We start from the raw sequence: 24,721 nt of genomic DNA on the forward strand, positions 1-24,721 counted from the left end.
GCCGCCCTGCCGTTCAAGCGGCGCAGCCGCTGTAGACTCCACCCATCTCAACTCACACTCAACCCCTGGGCGGCGAAGTCGTCCTCCAGCGAGGAACGGCGAAGCCGTTTCGAGGAATGAGTGGGGCGCCTCCCTACCCCCTGGCCGGCGAAGCCGGCCCCTAGCTGAGGTGAGATTATTCGAACTTTAAAAGTCTTCGAGCGACCACAAATGTAGACGGCGAAGCCGGAACCGGGGTTTTTAAGGGGCGGAGCCCCTTAACGAGCGCGCGGAGCGTGCGAGTCCTATCTATATACAGCCCTTGTGGTGACTGACTGACTGATGGATACAAATTCCCGACCACTTCTAGAAGTGCTGGAGAGCTGAAATTTGGCTGGCGTGCGGGGAACCCGAAATGATCCGGAGGAAAAATCCGAAAACAGGAAGTTTCCGCCACGTGTCGTCGCAAGGACGACAAAATGGCCGAAATCGCGCTTTTTCCGGGGACCGTATTTCGGTTTTTATTTTACTGCGTGCAAACCGTGCGTGCCACACGGATTATCAATGCATTTTTTGAAAGCTGATAAACTTGGGCACGTAATTATGTAATGCTTTTATTTTATAGTTAAGCATTATGCTGCTAAAATGGCGTCCGAAAATTGGTTTTTCAAAAAATATTTCATAAGTTCCGGTCCCCTCGTCGTAATAATAGGTGTAGGATATTGAAAATGATTATTATATATGCTCATAACATAGTCTACGAAATGTAGGTAACAATTTTCTTTCGTCGTCCTTGGTTACTCAGAAACAAATTAAAATTTACCAAAAATCACCAAAAAGTACCATTTCCAAAAGATTAACACAAGATTTCGTCCAGTTTTACACGACTGATTTCGTTCAGACTTAGTATTTACATAAAACTATGCATTTTGTTTCAGAAAAAGTAAACGTTTTTACAATATTGCCTTCGATAAACCAACAAAAAATTAAAAATGGTGGACACTTCCCATTTTTTCCCGGGAGTTCGTTTACTATTTATCGTTGTACAGGCGATAAATTGCCGTCATACGGACCGTTGTTGTATATTATGAAAGCCAATAAATGTTGCCACCTACTAATGTAATTTTTGAAGTTAATGTCTAAGTTAAACGCTTTCAAAATGGCGTCCAAAAATCTATTTCTCGGAAAATGTTTAATATTTTCCACTGCCATCGGCCTAATTCTGTGAGTTGGACAACGAAAATGATTATTATATATTTTCACAACATCATCTACGAAATGTAGGTAACAATTTTCTTTCGTCGTCCTTGGTTACTCAGAAAAAAATTAAAATATTCCGAAAATCACCGAAAATTACGATTTCCAAATGATTAACATAGCATTTTGTCAATTTATACCTCACCGATTTCTTTCAAACTTTGTAGTTACATACATCTATGCATCATCTTTCTGAAATCATAAATATTTAATAAATGAATTGATCGATATAACCGCGAAAAAAAAATGGCGGGCACTAATAATTTTTTCCGGGGAGAGATTTACTTTTATTGTTTTACTCTCGAAATATGGATGTCATAGGGGCAACTTCTCTTAGATATGATAGTAAATAGATGTTACCATGTAACATAGTCATTTTTAAATCCCCTAAAAATTCCTAAAAAATTACAATTTGCATATTAGTAGCCTTTTCCGGTACTTTTCGTCACAATTCCGCCACATTTCCAAGCCTTACCACTTTTCGCTACGGAATTGATGTGGACGATTGATAACCCCTGGCTGTAAAAACCTATAAACCCCCGGTTAACCCACATTCACACCCCAAAAAAAAATTTAGCATACAATTCTACCATTTTGGGTACTTTTCGTGACTATTCCACCGCTGGTTCTTACCCAAACGACTCATCCCCACGGAATTTATGTGAACGGATGGTGACCGCCAGGAGTACACACATATAAACCCCCGGTATTCCCTGAAACCCCCCGAAATGTAAAATGTGCCATTAAGGCCCATATCGTCAGTCGCTCCTTCAGATCTCGTCTTCACTTAGGATTCCTTCGGCGGCCTCCTTCGCGAAGGACGCGATTACGTTCGAGAGACGATCCTCAGTGAAGCTCTTCTTTATCTTCCGACTTAAGCTGGTCTTTTGGATCATTTTCGTCGCTCATGGAATGTCCGGTTCTGAGATCCGTTCATCCAGTCAAACAAAGACAAAACATAACTCACCTAGCGTCACATGGGCCACAAAATATGCCGAAATGGAGCAAATGGGTAACGCGGAAAGAGTTTTTCTGTTTAATTTGGTAATCAAACATAGGGATATTCAAGAAAATAAGAAAACGGACGCAGTGACAGTTTGCATTGGAATCAGAAATTAAATTCACCGAAAATTCATAGATAATTCATACATCAAATATACAACAGACCGAAGAGTGGGAAAAAAACAACAAGTTTCCTCAGTTAGATGATTAGTAAATATCAACTATAGTCTTTAGTAGTCGAAACGTACACCTAAACAATCCAGCATTAACGTAAGCCAACATGATGATTAAATAATTCCTGGGGTGTAGGTAATATAATGCAAAAAGTTGTTTGCCAACGTGTTGTTTTATTTTAAAGCCATCATTCCCTTTCCGAATAAAATTCCACTTGATTTTGGCAATTCCTCAAGTATTGCCGAGATAAGTAATCGTACGCGGAAAAAAGGTTTAGTTAGAACTATCGAATTCTGATGAAATTTATCACACTTTTCGGTCGTCATATGGCACATTGAAAAATTTAGTAACAATTACCAAACCAGTTTGATAAATTATATCAAACTGGTTTGGTAATTGATACCGAAATGGCCACAGCAGTTCGATATAAACTATCAAAAGCAAAAGATAATAAAACCGACGTAGCGTGCACAGTGCGCGTGAAAGATTTTCAATCCAGAAAACACTATCCTGATTTAAAATCATAAAATTAATAGTTTAACGTAAGTTTATGCTAAAGAAATGCAAAAAAAAGCAAAAAAAAAATTCACCAAATTCAATGCATAATCGAACGTGGGCCCTCCGCTTGGTAGCGACGGGCGCTAACCACTGGGCTAAATCGGATCCTGTAATATCTCCATACACAAAGGCAATAGTATTTTATTAATGTAAATAATCAACCTTTGCGTTGAAATGTGAATAAGATGTGACTAAACTTTCCCTTTCTTAGCTTAAGAAGAATACTTGATGCACACAATTGCATTACGTAGTTACTCCATATCCATTTCTAGTGCAGATGCGCAAGAAAACTTTATTTGTAGGCTTTTTACATCGATGTAGAGACGATTTTAACGTGCTGGGTGATGGATTGAGTCTAGTATGACGACTTTTATCACATGTCATTCAACATGATCGCGAATGATTATGCCTCAGGAATACCTCTAATTAAGGTTTTTATGTGTCGAAATACACAAACATCTCCTTACAGCTTTAATATCCATGATAATACGCTGTTCAATCATTGCCTTTGATGCACCGGCTTACGGATAACATTGCAATGTAAAGCAGAAATAAACAGAAAAATGAACGTAAACAAAATTAAAACGTTATCGCCATCACAAATAATAAAAACAAAATCATTTCTACCAACCTATCTTTTATGTAAGGCTGTTTAAAAATCTTTAAAGTGATGAAATGGTTGTGAAGTGGATGTGAAGGTTGGGTCAGACCAACCTACGCTGGCGAGGAGTCCTTCACCAGCAAAGTGCGCTGAAGAAGACCTTCGGACGTCTCTCGAACTGAAATCTATCCTTTAGGAGCCGAGGAAGATGAAGGATGGCTAAAGAAGCGACTGACGATACGGGCCTAAGTCACCTATTTGGGAACTTCTCGCAAACATTACGCCGAACTACCCGTCCCCTCTGAGCTCTAGATCCAGAATTTTTCGTGAAGGTGGGCCACCGTAAACCATACGGAAAAAAATACCAGAAAACCCCCGATCACATCTTGGAACTTCGCCAAAAAAAAATTTTAATTTGCCTTTCCGAGTAGTTTTCGTCACAATTTAGCCGGTGCCACTACTACTAATTGAAACCCCCGATAACCCCGTGAAACCTCCCAAAACATTTCTAATAAATTGCCTCTCCGGGTAAAAGAATCGTCAGAATTCCGCCTCTATTTCGGACCCCTAGGACTTATCAGCACGCAATTTATGAGAACGATTTGTGACCACTGGTTTAACACAAGTATAAAACCCCCGGTATTCCGTTGGAATCCCCCGCAAAAATGAAATATTTCCCATTAAGTCTTCTTTTATGCGTACTTGTCGAACTTATTACGCCGCATTGCACTACACTTTACAATCATCGCTGCATAATCACTGTGGAAGATTGGTGACCGCATGTATAACACATTGAAACCCCGAATCCCCCTGAGCACCCCTCTCGGTGGAGGAGACCATTTATGAGGACTTAGCGGAGTAGCCGCTGGAGGCTCTTCATCCCCAAGGCGGCGAAGATGTTCCGAAGAGTAACTGGCGTAGGCGAGCGGGAGCTTCAGTAACCCCCGGGGGGCGAAGCTGCCCCGATGTTCAAGCGGCGCAGGCGCTGTGGGCTCCATCCACCCCTGGGCGGCTAAACCGCCCCTTAAACGAATAACGGAGAAAAAGTTCCGAAATGCCCTCGCCCTCTGGGCGGCTATGCCGACCCCAGACGAGGAACGGCGAGGCCGTTCCGAGTATTAAGCGGGGCAGCCCCGGGGGGGCATACTGAACCCCTGGGCGGCGAAGCCGCCCCATAACGACGAACGGCGAAGCCGTTCCGAGGAATGAGTAGGGCGCTTCCCTACCCCCTGGGCGGCGAAGCCGGCCCCTAGCCGAGGTGAGATTATTCGAATTAAAATTCTTCGAACGACCACAAATGTAGACGGCGAAGCCGGAACCGGGGTTTTTAAGGGGCGGAGCCCCTTAACGAGCGCGCGGAGCGCAGCGAGTCCCATCTATATACAGCCCTTGTGGTGACTGACTCATGGATACAAATTCCCGACCACTTCTAGAAGTGCTGGAGAGCTGAAATTTGGCACGCGTGCGGGGAACCGGAAATGATCCGGAGGAAAAATCCGAAAACCGGAAGTTTCCACCACGTGTCGTCGCTAGGACGACAAAATGGCCGAAATCGCGCTTTTTCCGGGGACACTCTTTCGGTTTTAATTTTACTGCGCACGAACTGTGCGTGCCACACGGGTCGTTAATGCATTTTTTGAAAGCTTATTAACGTGGGCACGTAACCAAGTAAATGTATTAGTTTCCGTTTGAGAAAATTGCAGCCAAAATGGCGTCCAAAAATTTATTTTTCGAAAAATATTTCATTCCTTCCCCTCCCTTCGTCTTAATTTAAGGTGTTGGATAACGAAAATGATTATTATATATGCTCATAACATCGTTTACGAAATGTAGGTAACAATTTTCATTCGTCGTGTTTGGTTACTCAGAAAAAAATTAAAGTATTCCGAAAATCACCGAAAATTACGATTTCCAAAAGATTAACACAAGGTTTTGTCAATTTTATCCCGACTGATTTCTTTCAAACTTTGTAGTTGCATACAACTATGCATTGTCTTTCAGAAAACATAAACAATTCGTAAATGATTTATTGGATTTAACCGCGAAAAAATAAAAATGGCGGGCACTACTCACTTTTTTCAGGAACTGGTTTGCTTTTTATTGTATTACTCCTGAAATATGGATGTCATAGGGCACACTACTGTCAGATATCATAGTAAATGAATGTAACCATATTGTATCGTCATCATTAAACCCCCCGAAACCCCCTAAAAATTAAAATTAGCATATAAGTAGCCTTTTCGGGTACTTTTCGTCACAATTCCGGCGCTTTTCCAATCCTTACCACTCATCGCTACGGAATTGATGTGGACGATTGATGACCCCTGGCAGTACAAACCTTTAAACCCCCGGTAAACCCACATACACCCCCCCCAAAACATTTTTGCTTATAAGTCTACTTTTTGGGTACTTTTCGTGACTATTCCACCGCCCCCAACGACTCATCCCCACGGAATTTATTTGAATGGATGGTGACCGCAAGGAGTACACACATTTTAACCCCCGGTATCCCCCTGAAATCCCCCTAAAATGTAAACTGTGTCATTTTGTCTCCTATTTGGCAACTTCTCGCACACATTACGCCGCACTACCCGTCCCCTCTGAGCTCTAGATCCGGAATATTTGGTGAGGGCGAGCCACCGTAAACCATACGGAAAAAAAATACCAGAAAACCCCCGATCACCTCCTGGAACATCGCCGAAAAAAAAATTAAAAAATTTTAAAGTCGCCTTTCCGAATAGTTTTCGTCACAATTTAATCGGTGCCCCTACCACTTATTAAAACCCCCGATAACCCAGTGAAACCTCCCAAAAAATTTCTAATAAAGCGCCTTTCCAGGTAAAAGAATCATCAGACCACTGTCCCGGCCCCTAGGACTTATTTACACGGAATTTATGAGAATAATGTGACCACTGGTTTAACACAAGTATAAAACCCCCGGTATTCCGTTGGAACCCCCCGCAAAAAAATGAAAAACTTGCCATTAAGTCTTCTTTTATGGGTACTTGTGGCCACTACTACTCCGCATTGCACTACCCTTTACAATCATCGCTACGTGATCACAGTGGATGATTGGTGACCGACTGCATAACACATGAAAACCCCCGAATCACCTTGGGCACCCCTCTCGGTAAAGAAGAGCATTCATGATGACTAAGCGGAGCAGCCGCAGGGGGGCTCCTCAACCCCACAACCAGGAACGGCGAAGCCGTTCCGAGGAGTAACCGGCGCAGGCGAGGGGGATCTTCAGTAACCCCCGGGCGGCCAAGCCGCCCCGACGTTCAAGCGGCGCAGCCGCTGTGGGTTCCCCCATCTCTGGGCGGTGAACGGATAACGGCCCCTTAAACGGATAACGGTGAAACAGTTCCGAAATGCCCTCGCCCTCTGGGCGGCTGTGGCGACCCCAGACGGGGAACGGCGAAGCCATTCCACCCAAGCCAAGCCACCCCTGGGCGGCGAAGCCGCTCTTCAGCGAGGAACGGCGAAGCCGTTCCGAGGAATGAGCGGGGCGCCTCCCTACCCCCTGGCCGGCGAAGCCGGCCCCTAGCTGAGGTGAGATTATTGGAACAGCCAAAGTCCTCGAACGACCACAAATGTTGACGGCGAAGCCGGAACCGGGGTTTTTAAGGGGCGTAGCCCCTTAACGAGCGCGCGGAGCGTGCGAGTCAAGTAGTATATGACCATATATACATAGTATGGATATGATCATATTATGAGATGGAGTATCCCTGCATGCCATGGTCAAGCCCTCCTGTACGATTCACAAAGCTCATTCAGTGATTGGTACTTGATTTTTTCTTCATTATTTTTCATTCTTATTTAATTTAAATAGGAGTCCCTGCCCCCTCCCTCATGAATACCTGTGATCTAAAATATGTATATGGGACTTTTAGTTTACACTTGTTGTTCCAGCCGTTACCTAAAAATTATATGTAGGTACCAACCTACGTATATTATTAATCTATTAAATAATAAATTAAAAAGGATATAAACGATTTCCTAATTGAAAAGGACATATATATACTTGGAAATAACTTTAAAAGGATAAATATACATAATATTGTCCAGATTAAGAGTTATAACTACACTTCTGGAAGGGCTACAATTACAAGGACGAGTAACCTAAAATAAAGGCTACGGGTGCTCAGATATCTCTATCTCTTGCATTTTCCATGATGACATGATCATTTTAAAATATGGATATTTAATGCAGAAATATTTTAATAACTAAAATGATTTTTTTCTTATTCTCAGGATGATACTGGAGGCCCCCATGTACACGAGGGAAAGCTAATAGGGATGGTGTCTTGGGGTCAACACTGCCAAAACTCGGATGACACTGTAGTTTACGCAGCCATTGCACCAATCCGTAAATGGATAAGAAAACATCTGAATATCTAATGAAAGATGCACACTCCTTAGTAAATTTTTATCCTTTTTTTCCTGGATGTGAAGTAGATGAAATATATACGTAAATTTATGTGGGGCAAAAGCCGATATATGTATATATATTCGGCCCGTGGCACTAAGAGGGTTAAATAAGGAATCTCAATACATATTTCTCACTCTCTGATCAACAATTTGCATACAGCATTGTTTAAATCCCTCATGCACCTCCTTTCTGGCAGGTATTTAAACTGGAACACTTTAACGTGCACTCCTCTCTTTTGTTTCATAATTTTTAAAATGATTTTTAATGGAATTTTTTTGTAGTTGCACAGGTATGATGATAGCAATCCATTTATATGTGATGCATATTGGTGAAAGTAGCAACTATGATGACAAATTTTTAGCAAAGAAAAATATGTGTGGTATCCTATAAAAGTGTAAAACTTATGCAAAATGACATTATTAATGATTGTTGTCCATTTCATGGGAACAAACATATACAATTAAATGAAATTGTCAAAACAAAAGGAGTCAACAGTAAAAATAGGAATTCTTGCCATTCGTCCTGGTTCCTGTAAAATGCATTAATGATGGGATTTTCCTTATCTGTATGCAACACATTACTGTCCATTTTTTTTATCAATAACTCCCCTACTTGTACTAAAATTTGTGAGACTGATTATTTATTTTTTCATAATATTTATTTTCACTGTGAACAAATTTTTACGAGCGTTAATGCTTGACAATGCAAATTTTCGTGATACATTTTGTATTTTGTGATTTTTGCTCAACTTTCCATTGTTTGTTGGCATAATTGGCATTTTTGTACAATTGAATTCCTTTTTCAGACTTTACTACCACATGCAAACCCTGAAAACAGAAACCAAAACTCTCTCAGTGACATATAAGTCCATAAAGCTATTTCTTCATTAAATTTATAAAAACTAACTATGTAGTTATATTGACACATAGGCTTCCATCACTTTGCGAAAATTGCAAAAGAATTAACATATGCATGACTTAATTTTGAATGTAAAGTAATGCATGTACATAACAATATTGTTATTGAACCTCATGTTCACTGTTCATTAAACCTAAAAGTGCCAACATTCACCTTTCCTTGGCTTGTCAATTTTCTTTGTTTATAAAATTATTTCAATGATATGATTTTTTGAAATAGTTTATTTCATATGTACTAAAGAAGACAATTTTTCCGCACTCTGATAAATTGTTAGTATATAATGAGGAATGTTAATGGTTTTGACATTTTCATAGACGTCTGCATTTCTGTGTGAAATAGCCTGGCAATTTCCTGCTTAAATTAGGCTACTGTGAATGGCTCAGAGGGTTTAGTTTTGTTTCACACAATATTTTTTGTGGAGAAGAATCATATTTATGAAGAAATCTTTGGGAATCTAAAGCCTCTGCAACCCACCAGAACGGATGTAATTGATCTAGATTGATTGTAATTGATTAATAATGATGGAAAATCTAATTATTATCTGCTTTGTAAAGTGCTTTCATGGCTTCATAGCTTTGCAAGGAGCCTTTCAAACATAATAAAGCTTGAATTACATAAAATACATACTGCCATGTTCGTACATCTGTTTCACCTCTTTTTCCAATGCATACATTTTATCTAAAATATATTCTTCTTAAATTGGAATGGGTTGGCAGAGTAGTATTTAATTCTCCATAGTCCTTTAGAAAGCCTCTAACAAAAAGTCCTTCGAAAAAGAAACAGAAAGCAGTTGGACGGCAACATTATTTGAAATAATTCTAATTCTATGGGAAAGAAATCGGAAAGCAATCGGATGGCAAAATAGTCACATTTACTCCTCAAAATACATAATTCTAGGTCCAATGGAAAGGGATCAGAAAGCAATTGAGTAGCTAGTAGCCACAATGCAAGCCAACTGGGAAGCATCAGAAGCCAATTGATAAGCAAAGTTGCTTTCCCTATCCTGTCCTTTATTTATATGTGAAAAGAAACGTCCTTCATTCATTTAACCTAAATTATAAACAATAGGATAGTTTACTTTATCAACAAAAATGAAAGGCATTGATTGCGATTCGTAACCCTGAAAAAGGCCAGATTGGCGCCCATGCGATGCCACTCCACCTGACGTCACACGGGCCCCAGATGCTATACGAGTAGTCAGGAGATTCACATCATCTTTGATTACCAATGCATGCATGAGGCACAGAACTCAGAGAAACATCTCTGCATAATCACTTATTAAAATTGCCTATGGTTGGAAGGTTTCCTTTGTTTGATAGAGCATTAATAATCCTTATTTAAGCCAAGTGCTACCAGCTAGCAGGGATTTCTGGTACCAGCTAGCAGGGATTTCTGCTACCTGCTAGCATCCTGCGTCGTATCAGCACTCAAAGCCTCGCTCCAAGGTCACCTAACTTGCGGCAGCAGGAACCAGAACGACATCACACGGAGTATCCCCAGCATTCATGCTTAGCCGTCGCATTTTTGGGTGCTTGAAAATTTTCACTCTTCATTTAATCGTGAAAAATAGATATCGTCATTTAAAAATCAAATAGAATACATTACATACTCCAGGAGTAATAATCCTTCGATTTAGGCAATTAAAAATATAGGAAACCGCCCTATTTGTATTATTTATTGAAAACAAAAGTTTTCAGAACATGCAAATTTACAAAATATAGCTAATGGTCATACATGTATATAGGCAAATCAGCCAATACTCTCCATCACTTCATCAAGCCAGTTTCCTTGGCTATGAATGCCTTCATTGACGATACTTTGGCGTAAACTCCTGGGTATCCTCTTCCTCCGCAACCTAGCCCCCAGGATACAATGCCGTACAGCTTATCATCGGTGACCACAGGTCCACCACTATCACGCTGTGAGGGAATTGAGAGAATGATTTATCCATTCACCAAAAATCATTTTAAATCTCTATAAAATATCTCCAAGTATGGAATACCCTCATGACTATTGCTAGCTAATACATGTGGACCAGACCAATCTAGGTAATTAGATTATTGTGGTAAGGATAATAGTGACCATGAAAAAATTTGAATTATAATCTCAAATGTAATGATTATGTATCTGAATATCCCCCGCCATTATGCTTATATTATTACGTTGTTTTTTTTGTCCTTGTTTTGATGCATGTATTCCCTTCTGGTGAGTGTGTGCATTCATGATAATGGTGGAATAAAGCTTCTTGAGAGTAAGTGTCCGCTGGGTACAATAATTCTAAATACGTACAGCAAAACATGCTTATAAGGATCACGCATGTAAAGAAATCTCGCCTATACTGAGGGTAGTTACTGGTCTCTTGGACTTTGCTACGATAGCCTATGTTAATTTCCCTGCATGTTTTGAGTTCGGATGACAAAAAATCCCTGCTATTACGAACTATTCTTTGGTCCCTCGAGGAATTATTTCCTCTTTTAAAAAGACATTAAGGCCACCATTGATACTTAACCGTTCCTTACCTTATCACCGGTTGTTATCACATGTGGCTATCACCTCATAGTTCTACTGTAAATCTTAAAATTCTTCCCTTTACTGCTGTTTAATGGAAAAGGTGGGACAATAGTTAATCATTACGAATCTATTGCTACAATAAAAGACGATTTATGGAATGTTAGCCGGCAATACTGTGATGCGTACGGCAAAATCCTTCATTATGCATTTAACAAAATCTCGTTTATTACAAAATGGAATAATGATCCCCTGAAATTCGATATAAGTAAGATTTATTGTATTTAGCCAATTTCTTAGTGCCTACATGTTTATGTACTTCCAAAAGCTTCAATGTTGACATTTAATACAATAGGGAAATTGCATACTTTTTATAAACAGTATGCTGATATACTACAGTAAACACTTAGTACCGCAATATACTTTTTCCCGCTTAAAATTCAGTTTATACACTAGAAAATGACTCCCAAAAGTCTCCCGAGTTACGCGGGCTAAAAAATACCGCCCCCACTATCTTTGGCCGTGACGTCATAGTTCAGTAGGAGTCCAAGATCCAAGCCCAGTAACTGCAGGTTTGGAAGAGAAACGTTGCGTTTAAAGGAGAGCATGGGTGAAATAAGGAAAAATTACAAGTGGTGCATTGTTCCTTATCATTACGAATCTATTGCTACAATAAAGACGTGTTATGGAATGTTAGCCGGCAATACTGTGCTGCGTACGGAAAAATCCTTCACTATGCATTTAACAAAATCCCGTTTATAACAAAATGGAATGATGGTCCCCTGAAATTCGATATAAGTAATATTTATTGTATTTAGTAAATATCTTAGCGCCTATCTTCACGATGAGCTAGACTTGTCATTTCAGCACAGGGTGTTAATGACATCTAATGTTGTACATTGGATGATGAAGAATTTCATTTTATTTGTAATATCAATTCCTTCACTGCAAAAATGCTCAATGATCGCCCACTGAAACAAATCGGCTCATCTAGGAGCCCAACAATACGAATGCTCTCAGCTGGCAGTAGCCGGAGCATAAACGCTCACCTCCAATTCTCTGCCACGGTATTATTATTGGGCTCCTAGATGAGCGGATTTGATTTGGTAGGCGATTGCTGACCCTTTGTGCCGTGAAGGTATCGATATGTTGTAAAGGCTTTAGCCAGTGAAATAAATATATCATTTATTACTATAGAAGATATAAAGTATGTAAATTCAATTTACCTGACAAGCATCCTTGCCTCCTTCTTTCACTCCAGCACAGAACATTTGATCTGTAATCCCGTTGGACGTTTTGTAAGCCAGAACACACTCATTCTGGTCATATACAGGGACTGTAACCTTCTGAAGGAATTTAGCGTTAGGGCCTTCTTCCTGAGGAAATGGAATTGTTCATCATTATTTTAAGAGAGCATGTATAAACCAACATTGAAGAATTATTAAAAACTGAAGTTATCATCTTCAACATTGTAATGGTACCAAACCTCATCAAAATTTACCTTCATCTAAAGTTTTAAAATCTTGACTATGTTAAAATATTTGTTTGCTAAAAGTTTGCTAAAAATACATATTGAAATTTGGCATTCATGGGTTCAAATTGCGAACAACCATTGAAAATACTAATGCTTGAAAAATATATTGTAATTTTTTAATCAAACTTTAAACTAATGATGAAAACTTATTTAATTTCTCTATGGTGGTGTGCCATGGAACAGAAATAGTTATTATAAGTAGGGGTACCTACAGAGGATAGGAATTCAGAAGTACATATAAGCATGCATAGGCGGATCCAGGGGGGGGTGGGCATGGGGGCACGTGCCCCCCCCCCCCAGATCCTCAAAAATATGCAAGATTTTTAATACGGTCCCATTATCATTGCGTTCGTTTTGTATTACGAGGTATTCTCGTGCCCCACCAAGGACAAAATCCTGGATACGGCCTTCCTTGTGCCCCTCCCACAAAAAAATCCTGGATCCGCCCCTGTAAGCATGGGTTTCTCAGGGCACTGTGCACTGAAACTTAGAAATATTCAGATTCAGGGGTGGTCTGGGGTGAGTGGGGAGTGGAGAATTTTTGATGCTATCCTGACTCATAAATACTAAATAAAAGTCAATAAAAAATCGCAATTTTGTAAGAAAAAAATTTGATTAAATTGAGAACTTAACAGCTTATAAGGTTTAACAATGAATTATGTTTCTACTATCTATTTAGTGACTTTGTTCCCTGAAAATGCACTGAAATCTAAGAAAAACTCAAAAATAATCTATTGGAATAACTATTTCAAAATAGCATCACGATTACCTTTAATCTTCTCAGAGGCGTAGCCAGGAATTTCGTTCAGGTAAGGGGGAAAATTTTTGGAAAATAGTGCATTAAGTTATGAGTTTTAAACTAATTTTAACATTTTTCACTATCCAAAAAAACTTTATTTGTTAAAGAAATATTTTGTAAATTAATGATTTTTCAATATTTTGTTTTTTTTATGAGAGAAAATAATTGTGTTTGTGTATTTTGGAGGTGGGTCCGGACCCCCCAGAACCCGCCTTCGCTGCGCCATTGATTCTTCAGACACCTTTATTTCATTTATTTTTTATATGATATTTTTACACTGAGTATGTTATAAATAAACCAACCGATAAAAATTTTGAATTTTATTATAGCAAAAAGAAATCCTTCAGTTCAAGTAATCTGAGTGTTTTTTTATTAAACTTTTTTATATATGCTTCATGAAAGATGGGAGTGTTGAGGGGGCCCTAAGTGATCACCCTCCAACCAACCTGAATAGACTGCACTTGTTCACATACCGATAAGTAACCCCATCCACTTATCACCACCATTGTCCCAGCATCCAGCTCCTCTCCTTCTGCAGGCAATGCAATAGGAGACACTGTACAACTGAAGACAAAAGGTGTTGAGACCTGTAATATGATATTAAATGAGATTTATTAATGCCTCTGAGGCTGTACCCCTTGAGAAAAAAAAACAAAAATTTTGTGTTAATATAATGAAAAAATTATTCATAAATTTATAAAATATTCAAAATTACAACAACATAAATTAACTCATGATGAAAGAACACAAATGGTAATTTCCACACTTTTTAACTCCAAAACTCAACAACGTACCATGGATTCATCACATAGTGTCATTTCAAAGTGAAAATGACACTACAAGTTGAAACCATGGTCGGTTGTTGAGTGTTGAATTAAAAAATGTGGAAAATTATCAATTGTGATCTTCACCATGGATATATTGAACTTCCACCAAATCAACTCAGAAACGCTTTTGTACGAATATAAACTAATACCCTAATACAATAAAATATACATTAATAAAATACAATTAAATATAAATTATTGCAATATCCAAAATATTCACGACAAAATTATTAAAATTTCGAAAATCTTTATACTTAAAGATTAAAGTTTTAAAAAATATTCAGGAAATTATTTTAAAAAATTCGTCAGCATATGTTTTAAAGTAAAAAATAGCAGTTTGTACTAAGAGGGGCAGATCCAGGATTTTCTTCTGGGGGGGCACAAGTATACCTTGTAATACAAAATGAACGCAATGATAATGGGACCGTATTAAAAATCTCGCATATTTTTAAAGGGTCAGGAAGGGGGGTACGAGCCCCCCCTAGATTCGTCTATGTGTACTAAAACACTATTATTAAATATGGAAATACAACTAACAAAAAGCAAAATAAACAAAAAATTAGTGGTCTTATAGTAACATATTTTAATAAATATATTTAACCCATATAGCTATAGAGAAACAAAAAATTACCTTGAGTACAGCCATATCCCAGTCTATGGTGGCTGGATCAAAATTGGGGTGTACACTGAATTTACTTACATCATAAATGTCCCCCTCGTCAACGTCAAGAGAACCAGCCATGAGCTGCAGGCTATAGTGACCCACACTGAAAGGTAATTATTGCCCACAATTGCATGAAGGATTCCATTCAGGCACTATAGTTATCCTGTACCTTTTATGTTCAAAGAAAAAAATGCCAGTTAGGAAGAACGTGGGTGGTTCACTATTATTTTAATCTATGGTAATGAAGAGTGAAAAATTAAGGGAAAAGTAATAGTCCATTTTATGATCCACCAGATGGAAGGATCCATTGGATTTAAGAAGCCGAGATACCAACAAAGGAAGCAGAAAGATATAAATCATCAGTAGAATAGTGCAGGCAAAGAGGGCTTTCTACAAAAAGAAGAATCTCCTTACACCTGACAGTAAAAGCGTAGAAGTAAGGAAATAATTCATCACATCCTGTATATAGCAGGTGCGGAGCTAGGAATTAAGGCTAGGGGGGGATTTAGGAGAAGCAAATACTGGGGGATATGCAATAAGGGAGGTGCGGGTGCCCTCCCCCAGAAATTATTAAGATAAATAGCTCAAAATTTTGAGTTTAACGGCTTTCTGAGGAATATTTTATTCTTACACCATTGTATAAGTTAAATTTATCCAATTCAGTAAAATGTATTAAATTTAAAAATTTCACTGAGTTCTGGGGAGGGGGGTTTATCCCCAAAAAATACCCATCACTGCGCCACTGATACATAAAGCATGTTTCTCTAAAGGAGCAAGGATTGAATATGCTATTGGCTACTAGCTCTCTCCTGTCCAGCCGCCAATAGTCAGGAAAAAAGGTAAAGAAGGCAGGCACAGCAAGTTCTCAATATACGAACTAGACGCAATCCGAGATCTTGTTCGTGCGTTGAAAAACCTAGGCAATTGCTCGGAAAGTGTAGTTATCCTGCAACATGCAACACTGCATAACAATTGTGATGGTGACGAACTGATCTTTCTGCGCTTGGCTGGAGCCGAAAAAATTTCGCTGCGTAAATAACGAAGATTGGGCAAAACGCTCAACAGTTCTCGACTTCACAACGGTTTAGACGGCATTCATTAATTAGGTGAGTCTTTTGGGGAGGGTGTTCAGCCGATTCTCACTCCATCTCACATTGGGGAGAGGGGGCAAGTGTCACGTAATTTTTTTCCGCAAGAATCAGTGTAAAATGTGATTATAGACTATGATCTTAGTTATCTTAAATACTAGCCTTAACTTATCTTACATAAAAATGGCAAATGGAATTGTTTTTTTATTAAGGGGGGGCAGCTGACCCCTCCTGACCCCCGCTGGGAACGCCCATGGTCACTGCTGCGAATTCTTCCGTTCCAGCAAAGCAACACAGTATTTTTTTGCGCCTATGACGTGATACCTACGTCACGGCCATTGGATAGGAGTTTCTGTCTCTCGTTGATACTCACTAGAGAAGGCAGTGTGCGGCAGTCACGGCCCAGTCTTCGCTCAAGATGGATGCACCACAGATGTGATATCCGCCTATTCTCAAGGAGAGCTGAAAGATGGAACAGGAGAAATTGGACACGAGGTCAAATACATGGAGAAAATATGGTTTAAACATGCAGATTTAAATAAATTAAATAAAAAAAACGGCAGGGCTTCCGCAGTGACGCAGCCAGGAATATTCTTCGGGGCGGGAATCTTAAACCAGGGTTGAACCAGGGGAGTTCGTGGGAAAACTTTTGAATATCAGGGAACTTAGTAGAGTGTTTTAAACTAATTTAAACACTTTTTACAATCGGAAAAAAACTCCATTTTATAAAATATTTTGTTAATATATAATAAGTTCTCAAGAAGTTATTGTGTTTTTATATTTCCGGAGGAGGGGGGGACAGGGTCGGAACCTCCCTCAATGTACCAATGGCTCTGTGGATGGTTTCCACTTTTGGCCATAAAACCAAAACTAGGTCATATAACCAAAACTCAAAACCTTCCGAAATTGCACGACAATGCCGGTCATAAAAATATTCTAAACCGATCATAGCTATTAGTAGAATTGAGTGTAGAGCTGCGTAAAACCAATCTTAGGATCGTTGACCAGTGATGATAATGATGATCTTAGTCGTGGGCGTACCCAGCGAGGGGCAGGAGGGGGCAGCTGCCCTCCCCAGAAACAAAAATTGCATATGTTTTTAAGGAAAATAATGTTTTTTCAACCAAATCATTTTAAAAACTAATATGGAGCTGTTACAGTTTTCTTAAAATGTCGATTTCATTCACCTTTTCCATGCTTAAATCTTGCCTATAACTTGACCAACCATGGTTTGCCACCCCCCCCCAAGTTTTGATCCTAGGTGTTCCCTTGATCTCATTCCTTACCTGGTAAGGGAACTCTCCGGGGGCTGCATCCTCCCCACCAACGATTCTCCTGTCAAGTGGCGGTCGCCCATTGAGCACTCGGAAGCCTTGGTAAAGAATAAGACGAATGATGTTGATAAAAGAGTGAGATGAATAAGTGGGGTTACTAGGAATATGCCTTGGGGGGGATGGGATGTCCTGAGTTGGCGACCCCCTCCCCGACGGGCAAAATCTGGCAAACGTTTTGAAAAATGACATGCCTGGAAATACAATTAACATCACTTTGGCTTTTAAAGATTGAACTTAAAGCAGATGCAGTTTTTAGGTGTCAAAATTAGACAATAGCTTTAAATATTATTTGTTATTTATCTGAGGCTTTTCGGGGGGGATCTATTCCCTCACCCCCCCATAGTTACGCCACTGAGACGAATAATGTTGACAAGCAGGGCCAGCCTGCCTGTTCCACAGCCAGGTTGACTCTGCTGCGGTACCCGTCGCAGCCTTGTCACCTATCGTTGTTGCACTGTTGACTGCCATAGTGTTGCACCCAGTGGCGTAGCCAGGGGGGATACGCGGGGTCCGGACACCCCCCCGAAATATAAAAGCACAGTTAGATTCCTTCATAGAAGAAATCAAAATGTAGAAAAATCATGAATTTACCAAATATTTCTTTAACAAATTATTTTTTCGATTATGAAAAGTGTTAAAATTAGTTTATACTGTGTACACCGTAAGTTGGCGCACGGGTCCGCGAAATACCAGAGCCGCGAGCAAAGGAGGGTAGGAAAGGACCGACAAATTAACTGTACAGGAACGACACAGGTAGCTGGCAGGTCCGTTCGCCCGTCCCTTTCCTCCCCCCGACGAAGTCAACTAGCACCTCTAATAGAATTATTAACATCTTTTACTTTCTCATAAAATCTCAATCTAAATAGCATATTTTTAAAGTACTAAAAAAGCTGAGACGAATGATATAAAACACGAAGTGCTCCTATCATAAATAACGAAATGGTCGAAAGTTATTTTTTAGCCGTTGTACTGTATGTTTTGTTTATACTTTCGACCATTTCGTTATTAATGGTCAAGCACTTCGTGTTTTATATATAATTCTTCTTCGTGTTTCAAATTTTATAAAAGAAAAATACCAAAAAAGTGTATTTGAAGTCGAAAATACAAGATGCATCCGAGTCGTGTATATGAAATATCAGGTAAAAATTATAAATGTATTTCAAAAACGCATTTTAAAATACTTATAATTTGAGTACTGCCCAGCCCTGCAAAAATCGCAAGCAGACATTTTTCTTGCCGGAAATGGGTTACGAGAGAAATCCGTCGCTCAAATACACAAAAATTACACAAAACACGACCGGTAAAGTGTGAGTTATGGGTGCTCTCAATGTCTGCACATCTATCTACAAGTAAATGTTTTTTTAGGTACTCACTCGAAGCGCTGGCTATAACAGCCAATACGATGACCGCTGTAGTCGCATTCATCCTCACAGTTGCTAAGCGATGGCAGGGCGCGTTCCGTTATGTCACTGGCAGTACTGCTACCCCTATGAAAAAATTGTATTAAACCGTATAAAAATTCTATACAACTTATAAAGGTTGTATTCAACTTGTATACAAAGTATACAAATTGTATGAACTGTATTATGTCACATGCTGTATACAGCATATACAATTTGTATACAATGTATACGATTAGTGTATGGTCGCGTCGCTGAAGGACAAATTTCCGATTTTAATTATGCCTAATTTCCGAGTTTCACGGGAATTATTTATATAAATTGACCTCTAGAACGAGCATAATAATTTCGGATCACTCCGAAAGTACCGGAAGAATAAAAGATAACACCCACGTCAATCTTAGCGATGATACGACGTTTTTTCTTAAAAGACCGTAAATACTGCAATGGGAGATATATAAAAGTGTTCAAACAACTAAACTTCCTGTTGAAAATAAGATTGTTTTTTTTTAAAAAGATCTATTGCGTCAATCAATAACTTGTATTGGAGTACGATTTCACCGTTTACTAAATAGAAGAAAATGTTTTTATAGTATTGAGAATCGGATATCTCTTATTCTTCCGGTCACTTTCGGAGTGATCCGAAATTATTATGCTCGTTCTAGAGGTCATTTAAAAAATATTTATTGGCGCAAATCATCATGGGACACGTGACACATGGGTGATGCCTGGGTGAGACATGGGTGTTACTAACATCCGTGAGGGATGATGTCTTCCGATTTCCCCTCTTTGGTGGGTCCACGGTAGCTCACAATGCTATATAAGCAGAGGCCCACAGCATTTCCAAGTCACTTTCACCAGGACAGCGGAATCGAGAAGACCAGACGCATCTGATCCAGAATCATCCCATACGATATATTCGGTAAGTTTTAGTATTTAAACTCAATGAATACGCCAATGCTTGAGGTATCTTTCACCTGATAGACTCATAATACTGTTACTGTAAATATTTAAATACGAAATACTGAATAAACGGCCTAAATGTTTGCTTCACATTGGTGGCATCTGGAAATTTTCATATCAATACGTTACATTATGCATATTTGCGTTGGATTTATTAACACTTTGGGTGCTGAGGGTGTAATATTACGCCACGTAAAATCCTTCGATTTTTGGTACCTACGTAATTTTATGCCATCCGTCTCTTGAAAAATCGTTGCCTGCCATTTTTCAACCTAGTGGTGCTAACCTCTAAATAAACAAATGAAAAAAACGATATAAAAATTATTTTTTTTTAATTAATTAAAATTTTTGCTACAGGCGTCATATTACTTCATCCGTCTTTAAAAAAATCGTAGTTAGCTATTTTTTTAACAAAATGGCACTAGCCTCTAAAAAAATAAATGAAAACAAGGAAAATTCATTCATTAAAGGGATACAAAACATCTATTTCTCGCATCAACGGTTAGTTCTTAATAAATAACACAAAATTATTGGAAGCGGCCAGTACTGAGAGAAAGATCTACAGTACTAAGGTCACCACGTTACAATTTTATTTAATCATTTTTATTTAATATTAGTTAAACACTTTTATTTTCGATTACTTAGATCGCAATTTTGCACTGTTTATCGCGGAAAAATATTGTGATATTTCCCAGTACGACCCTGTACCCCACATGAGATGGGGTGAAAATCGCCTTGACCCACGGCCCCCCTAAATGCCACCCGTAATTAACAGATAACCTAAAATGCGTGTACAAAGTACCGACTATCACCTATTTTAGTCCTTTTTAACTAGGGAAAAAACTAATTACTACACCTTTCCGTTAGGCAAAACATCTTTCTTCGTTAATGACTTTTATTGGTCATGAAATGGCATAGAGATTCTCTTTTTATGTTCTTTGTGTTACACTGAATGATATTTATTTTTAATTACTCAAGCAATATAAGCCAATAGCGTAGCCTTCGAATCTCTAACGGCTTCAATTCTAATTTATTTCTGATAATTTGTGCATCGCTTTCTTAACGGATTTAGCAGTATTTTTTAACTGCGCGGATTTCTTTGTATTCTATTAATTTAACGTAGACAGTATTTCTGCGCTGAATCTTATATACACGTTACATATAAATGGTATGGCATTTCGTATGCGTAGTACAACCTCTGTCTCGCTATGTCATCCACAAATATTTCCAAGAAAGCTTGACGAATCCAGGGGCGGTCTGGGTAGATTTGGAGCCCTTGAGAAGGGCTTATGGTGGGGCAATCCTTACTCCTTACCGGGGAATAAGGTAGTCCTCTTCGGAAAATTTTAGGAAACTGCATGCACGAAAAAGATTTTTTCTCGATTCTCTCTTTTAAAAACTAGGTAAAAGTTAATGAAAATTGGAATTTCGCAGTAAAAAATACTGTGAAAAGTGATAATATCAGGTGTAAAGCTTGTAAATTCTAAAGTGTAGTAAAGTTCTCTCATATATCTAGAAAATGCTTTCCTTGACGCTGCACTGAAATTTAAAAAAAAGGCTCAATAATAACCTTAAGATTGACCTTTTCACAAAATCATCAGGTTCTCTAATACCTTCATTTATTTTCACATAATATTTTAACGCTTTTCTGTAAAGAAAGCTACTAATGAAATCGTAAAATTTTATAATTGCAATAATCTAAGGTTAAAGTAATCAGTTATAACGCGGGGAAAGCATTTTTCAGATGACTCATAAAGTCATCAGAATGAGCTCTTGAAAAGGAAAACTTTACGTTCTTTCTTGAGCATTTCAGTGGAATTTAGAGAAACCTTTGCAGTTACTACCCTATGGTCACTTATTCCTTCGGCGGTTCTCAAGTTTATTACCTGATTAGGTATACTTGTCGCTATTAAATCAAGAATACTGTCTCCTCTGTTGGGTGCGGATGCTATTTGAAACAATGAATTTTATGTAAAAATGTGGAATGACGCCTCTCCAATTCAATTAATCTCCCCCACCAGGAATGAAGCTATACGTCTCCTAATCCATAGAAGGTGCGTCGAAATATTCACCAAAAATCAAGTTTCTTTCAGGATACTGGGATGCTATGCTGCTTATTTGGGTTTCAAAATCTAACTTTGATGTTAAATCTGTGTTTGGTGCTCTTTAGTACTGGCTACTAATATATTTTTAGATTTAAGATATTTAATTGAACACCACACAGATTAAACGCTGCTCTCTGTTATGGTTTCCGCTTGATTGACGATTGAATTATTTACAGCTATAAATACTCCGCCTCCAGTTCAATTAATTCTATCATTTCGATGAACAATTTACGATTTTGGGAAGATTTTACCGTCTGAATCTTCATCTGTTAGTCAACTATTTGTTCCCATAATAACATTTTACTTCGTCCTATGAATTAAATGGTAGAATTCGGGAAATTAAGTCCTTAAACTACGGCCATTACCACCAGGGTTATTAATACCAGGGTTATTACTTTAAAACTAGTATTATTGCGATTCGGGACTGTTTTCGATTCGCTCTTATCGATTAGACTATTTTTAGGCTCTATATCCCTACTTCATCGTTCTGCAGATTTTATTGTCTCACCACACCTTAACCTTGACTGCTTTTGATATTATCATTCAAATGATGTTCCTCATGCTTAAAGTTATAACCTGTATTATTGTTAATTGGTAATGCTGATTATGACAGGGTGATTTTTCTTTCTTTCACTCTATTCTCATTTCTTGTAGAACTTTTACCTGTGAGAACATCTGAATTTACCCTTTTTTTATCAACTTACCATTATATCTACACCTTTCCCTACTCTCTACTCTAAAAAAAGACCTTCAGGGCTCAATATGCTACACGGCGAAAAATACGTTTAAGTTCACTCAACAACGTCCCAGAATTAAATCTATGGTGAACACTGATACCTAAACAATTATCACTTTAAAAGGTTTTAGTGCGTCAATTGCGACTGAACATTTTCTCAATCACATGCAAATGATTAATACAAATTAAATTGACGACACACAATTTTTCTAGGTAAATTCCATAATTCGTAAAACAAAACTAACATTTTATTTTTCCCTAGCCAGTGGAAAGAAAACATTTATTTTCTGCAGTTTGATACCTCACTTTCTTTCCAATTTATTTGAACCCCAATATTTTTAATTGAAAACAGTACATGACAATTCGCTTATTTGTAAGGATCAAATAGATATATAAATTAATGTGAACAAAAATAATGGAGGAAAAAAGGATGAAAAATATACTCCAATGAATTCACACTTCACTTGGGACATTATCTCTCCTGTTATAAAATTCAAAATCTCAGCAGCAATTAGATGCATTATATGTCAGTATCAATATCTGCGGTTGTACTCCTCGGTTCTAATCGGTCACTTCTCAGATGGAAATCAGGTGGAGGTCTTCTCCGATTGTTCAATACCTCATTACCCTTCCTGTCGCGTTTCTACGAGTAGTACACGGTACTTGAATTTTTATGAATCCTTCGCTTTGTTTCCGCTCGTATGGTTTTCAAAAATGTCCGCGGCGCCGTGATAGGTGCAATGTGATCCACTTTTTCCGATATTTTGCAGTAAAATGTTCGTAATTGCGCAATTTGCACTATGAGTGCCTCTTTTAGTACGTATAGGCACTTGAAGAAAACTTTGGAGTAATGCGAATTATAAGTGTTACAGAGATATGGCAATTATATTTTTTTGGTGTTCTTATTTAGTACATCTGCACTCACATTGCTGCTCGCCCTGAGCCTAGCATGTGCTTTCGCAGGAAAAGTTTTCATTTTTAAGTTGGAAGTTGATCACAATAAGTAATACAAAAAATTAACATTTTAGCGCACACCAACCTTGCTAGTGTAGTCGTCATATCTCCGCGTCCGTGATGACCCTGCTTAAACACCATCGGAGTCCGAGATAATGCGAAGTCCTCGCTGGGAGGGCCGAAAAAGGTTGGAGCTGAAAGCATGTGACTACCCGCGAAAACCTTTTTAACCAATGTCCTCCAAATATGTCCCGTGCCCGGTTTGGGGGATAATACCCCCCCCCCCCCCCAAAATTCTCAAATTTTTTTAATTTTAATCCATTTCACTTAATTGGATTGATATTACTAATAGTATAATGTAAGGATTGATATAAAATCCCTCAGAAAGCCGTAAAACTCACCATTTTGAACCATTTATCTTAAAATTCCGCAATTTATTAATCTCGCACCTACCGCTTATCTTGGTGGATATTCCATACCCCCTCACACCCCGGTATTAGTTGCACCTAAACCCCCCCCCCAGCCTTCATTCCTACCTGCGCTCCTGCTCCGTGCCACTAGATAGAAGAGTCTCTTGAGGCTCAGTACAGCAGTCATGCTAAGACGAAAACACCACCGTCTCGAAAGGGTTAAGTAGTTATTCATATTATTTTGTAATATCATTTAATAACACCTGTGCCTCAGTTATTACATACACAAAAGCCCGTTGTCCAAAAATATTCTACGAATATCCCAAATGCCCACCCACCCCTATAGCCCATCCCATCTCTCCCCTAGTCTATCCATCAATGCCGGGAAATCCCTCCAACCGAAATTTGAAAATTTTCAAGTGGCAATGAATGACTTACATTGATGGATCTCCAAGAATCTTGTTTAAAACGCGATTCA

At 38.6% G+C, this 24,721-nt stretch overlaps 2 protein-coding genes across 2 annotated transcripts in view; one reads left to right on the top strand and one right to left on the bottom strand.

Annotated features, from left to right (window-relative positions):
• Window positions 1-10,605: 10,605 nt before the first annotated feature.
• On the bottom strand, window positions 10,606-24,430 carry LOC124168684 (trypsin-3-like). The gene is made up of 6 exons (XM_046546951.1): window positions 24,370-24,430; window positions 17,567-17,713; window positions 16,715-16,803; window positions 14,236-14,349; window positions 12,656-12,805; window positions 10,606-10,840 (listed from the first exon to the last, which is right to left on the bottom strand). The coding sequence occupies exons 1-6, from the start codon at window positions 24,428-24,430 to the stop codon at window positions 10,688-10,690; spliced, it is 714 nt and encodes a 237-aa protein (XP_046402907.1). The 3' UTR covers window positions 10,606-10,687.
• LOC124168685 (transmembrane protease serine 9-like) overlaps window positions 19,982-24,721 on the top strand; it is a 161,333-nt gene continuing 156,593 nt past the window's right edge. The window contains exon 1 of the mRNA XM_046546952.1: window positions 19,982-19,997. The gene's annotated coding sequence lies outside the window, so the exon portion shown is untranslated. The remainder of the gene's footprint in view (window positions 19,998-24,721) is intronic.

The sequence above is a fragment of the Ischnura elegans genome, chromosome 12 (assembly GCF_921293095.1).
Source record: "Ischnura elegans chromosome 12, ioIscEleg1.1, whole genome shotgun sequence".
Taxonomy (NCBI): domain Eukaryota; kingdom Metazoa; phylum Arthropoda; class Insecta; order Odonata; family Coenagrionidae; genus Ischnura; species Ischnura elegans.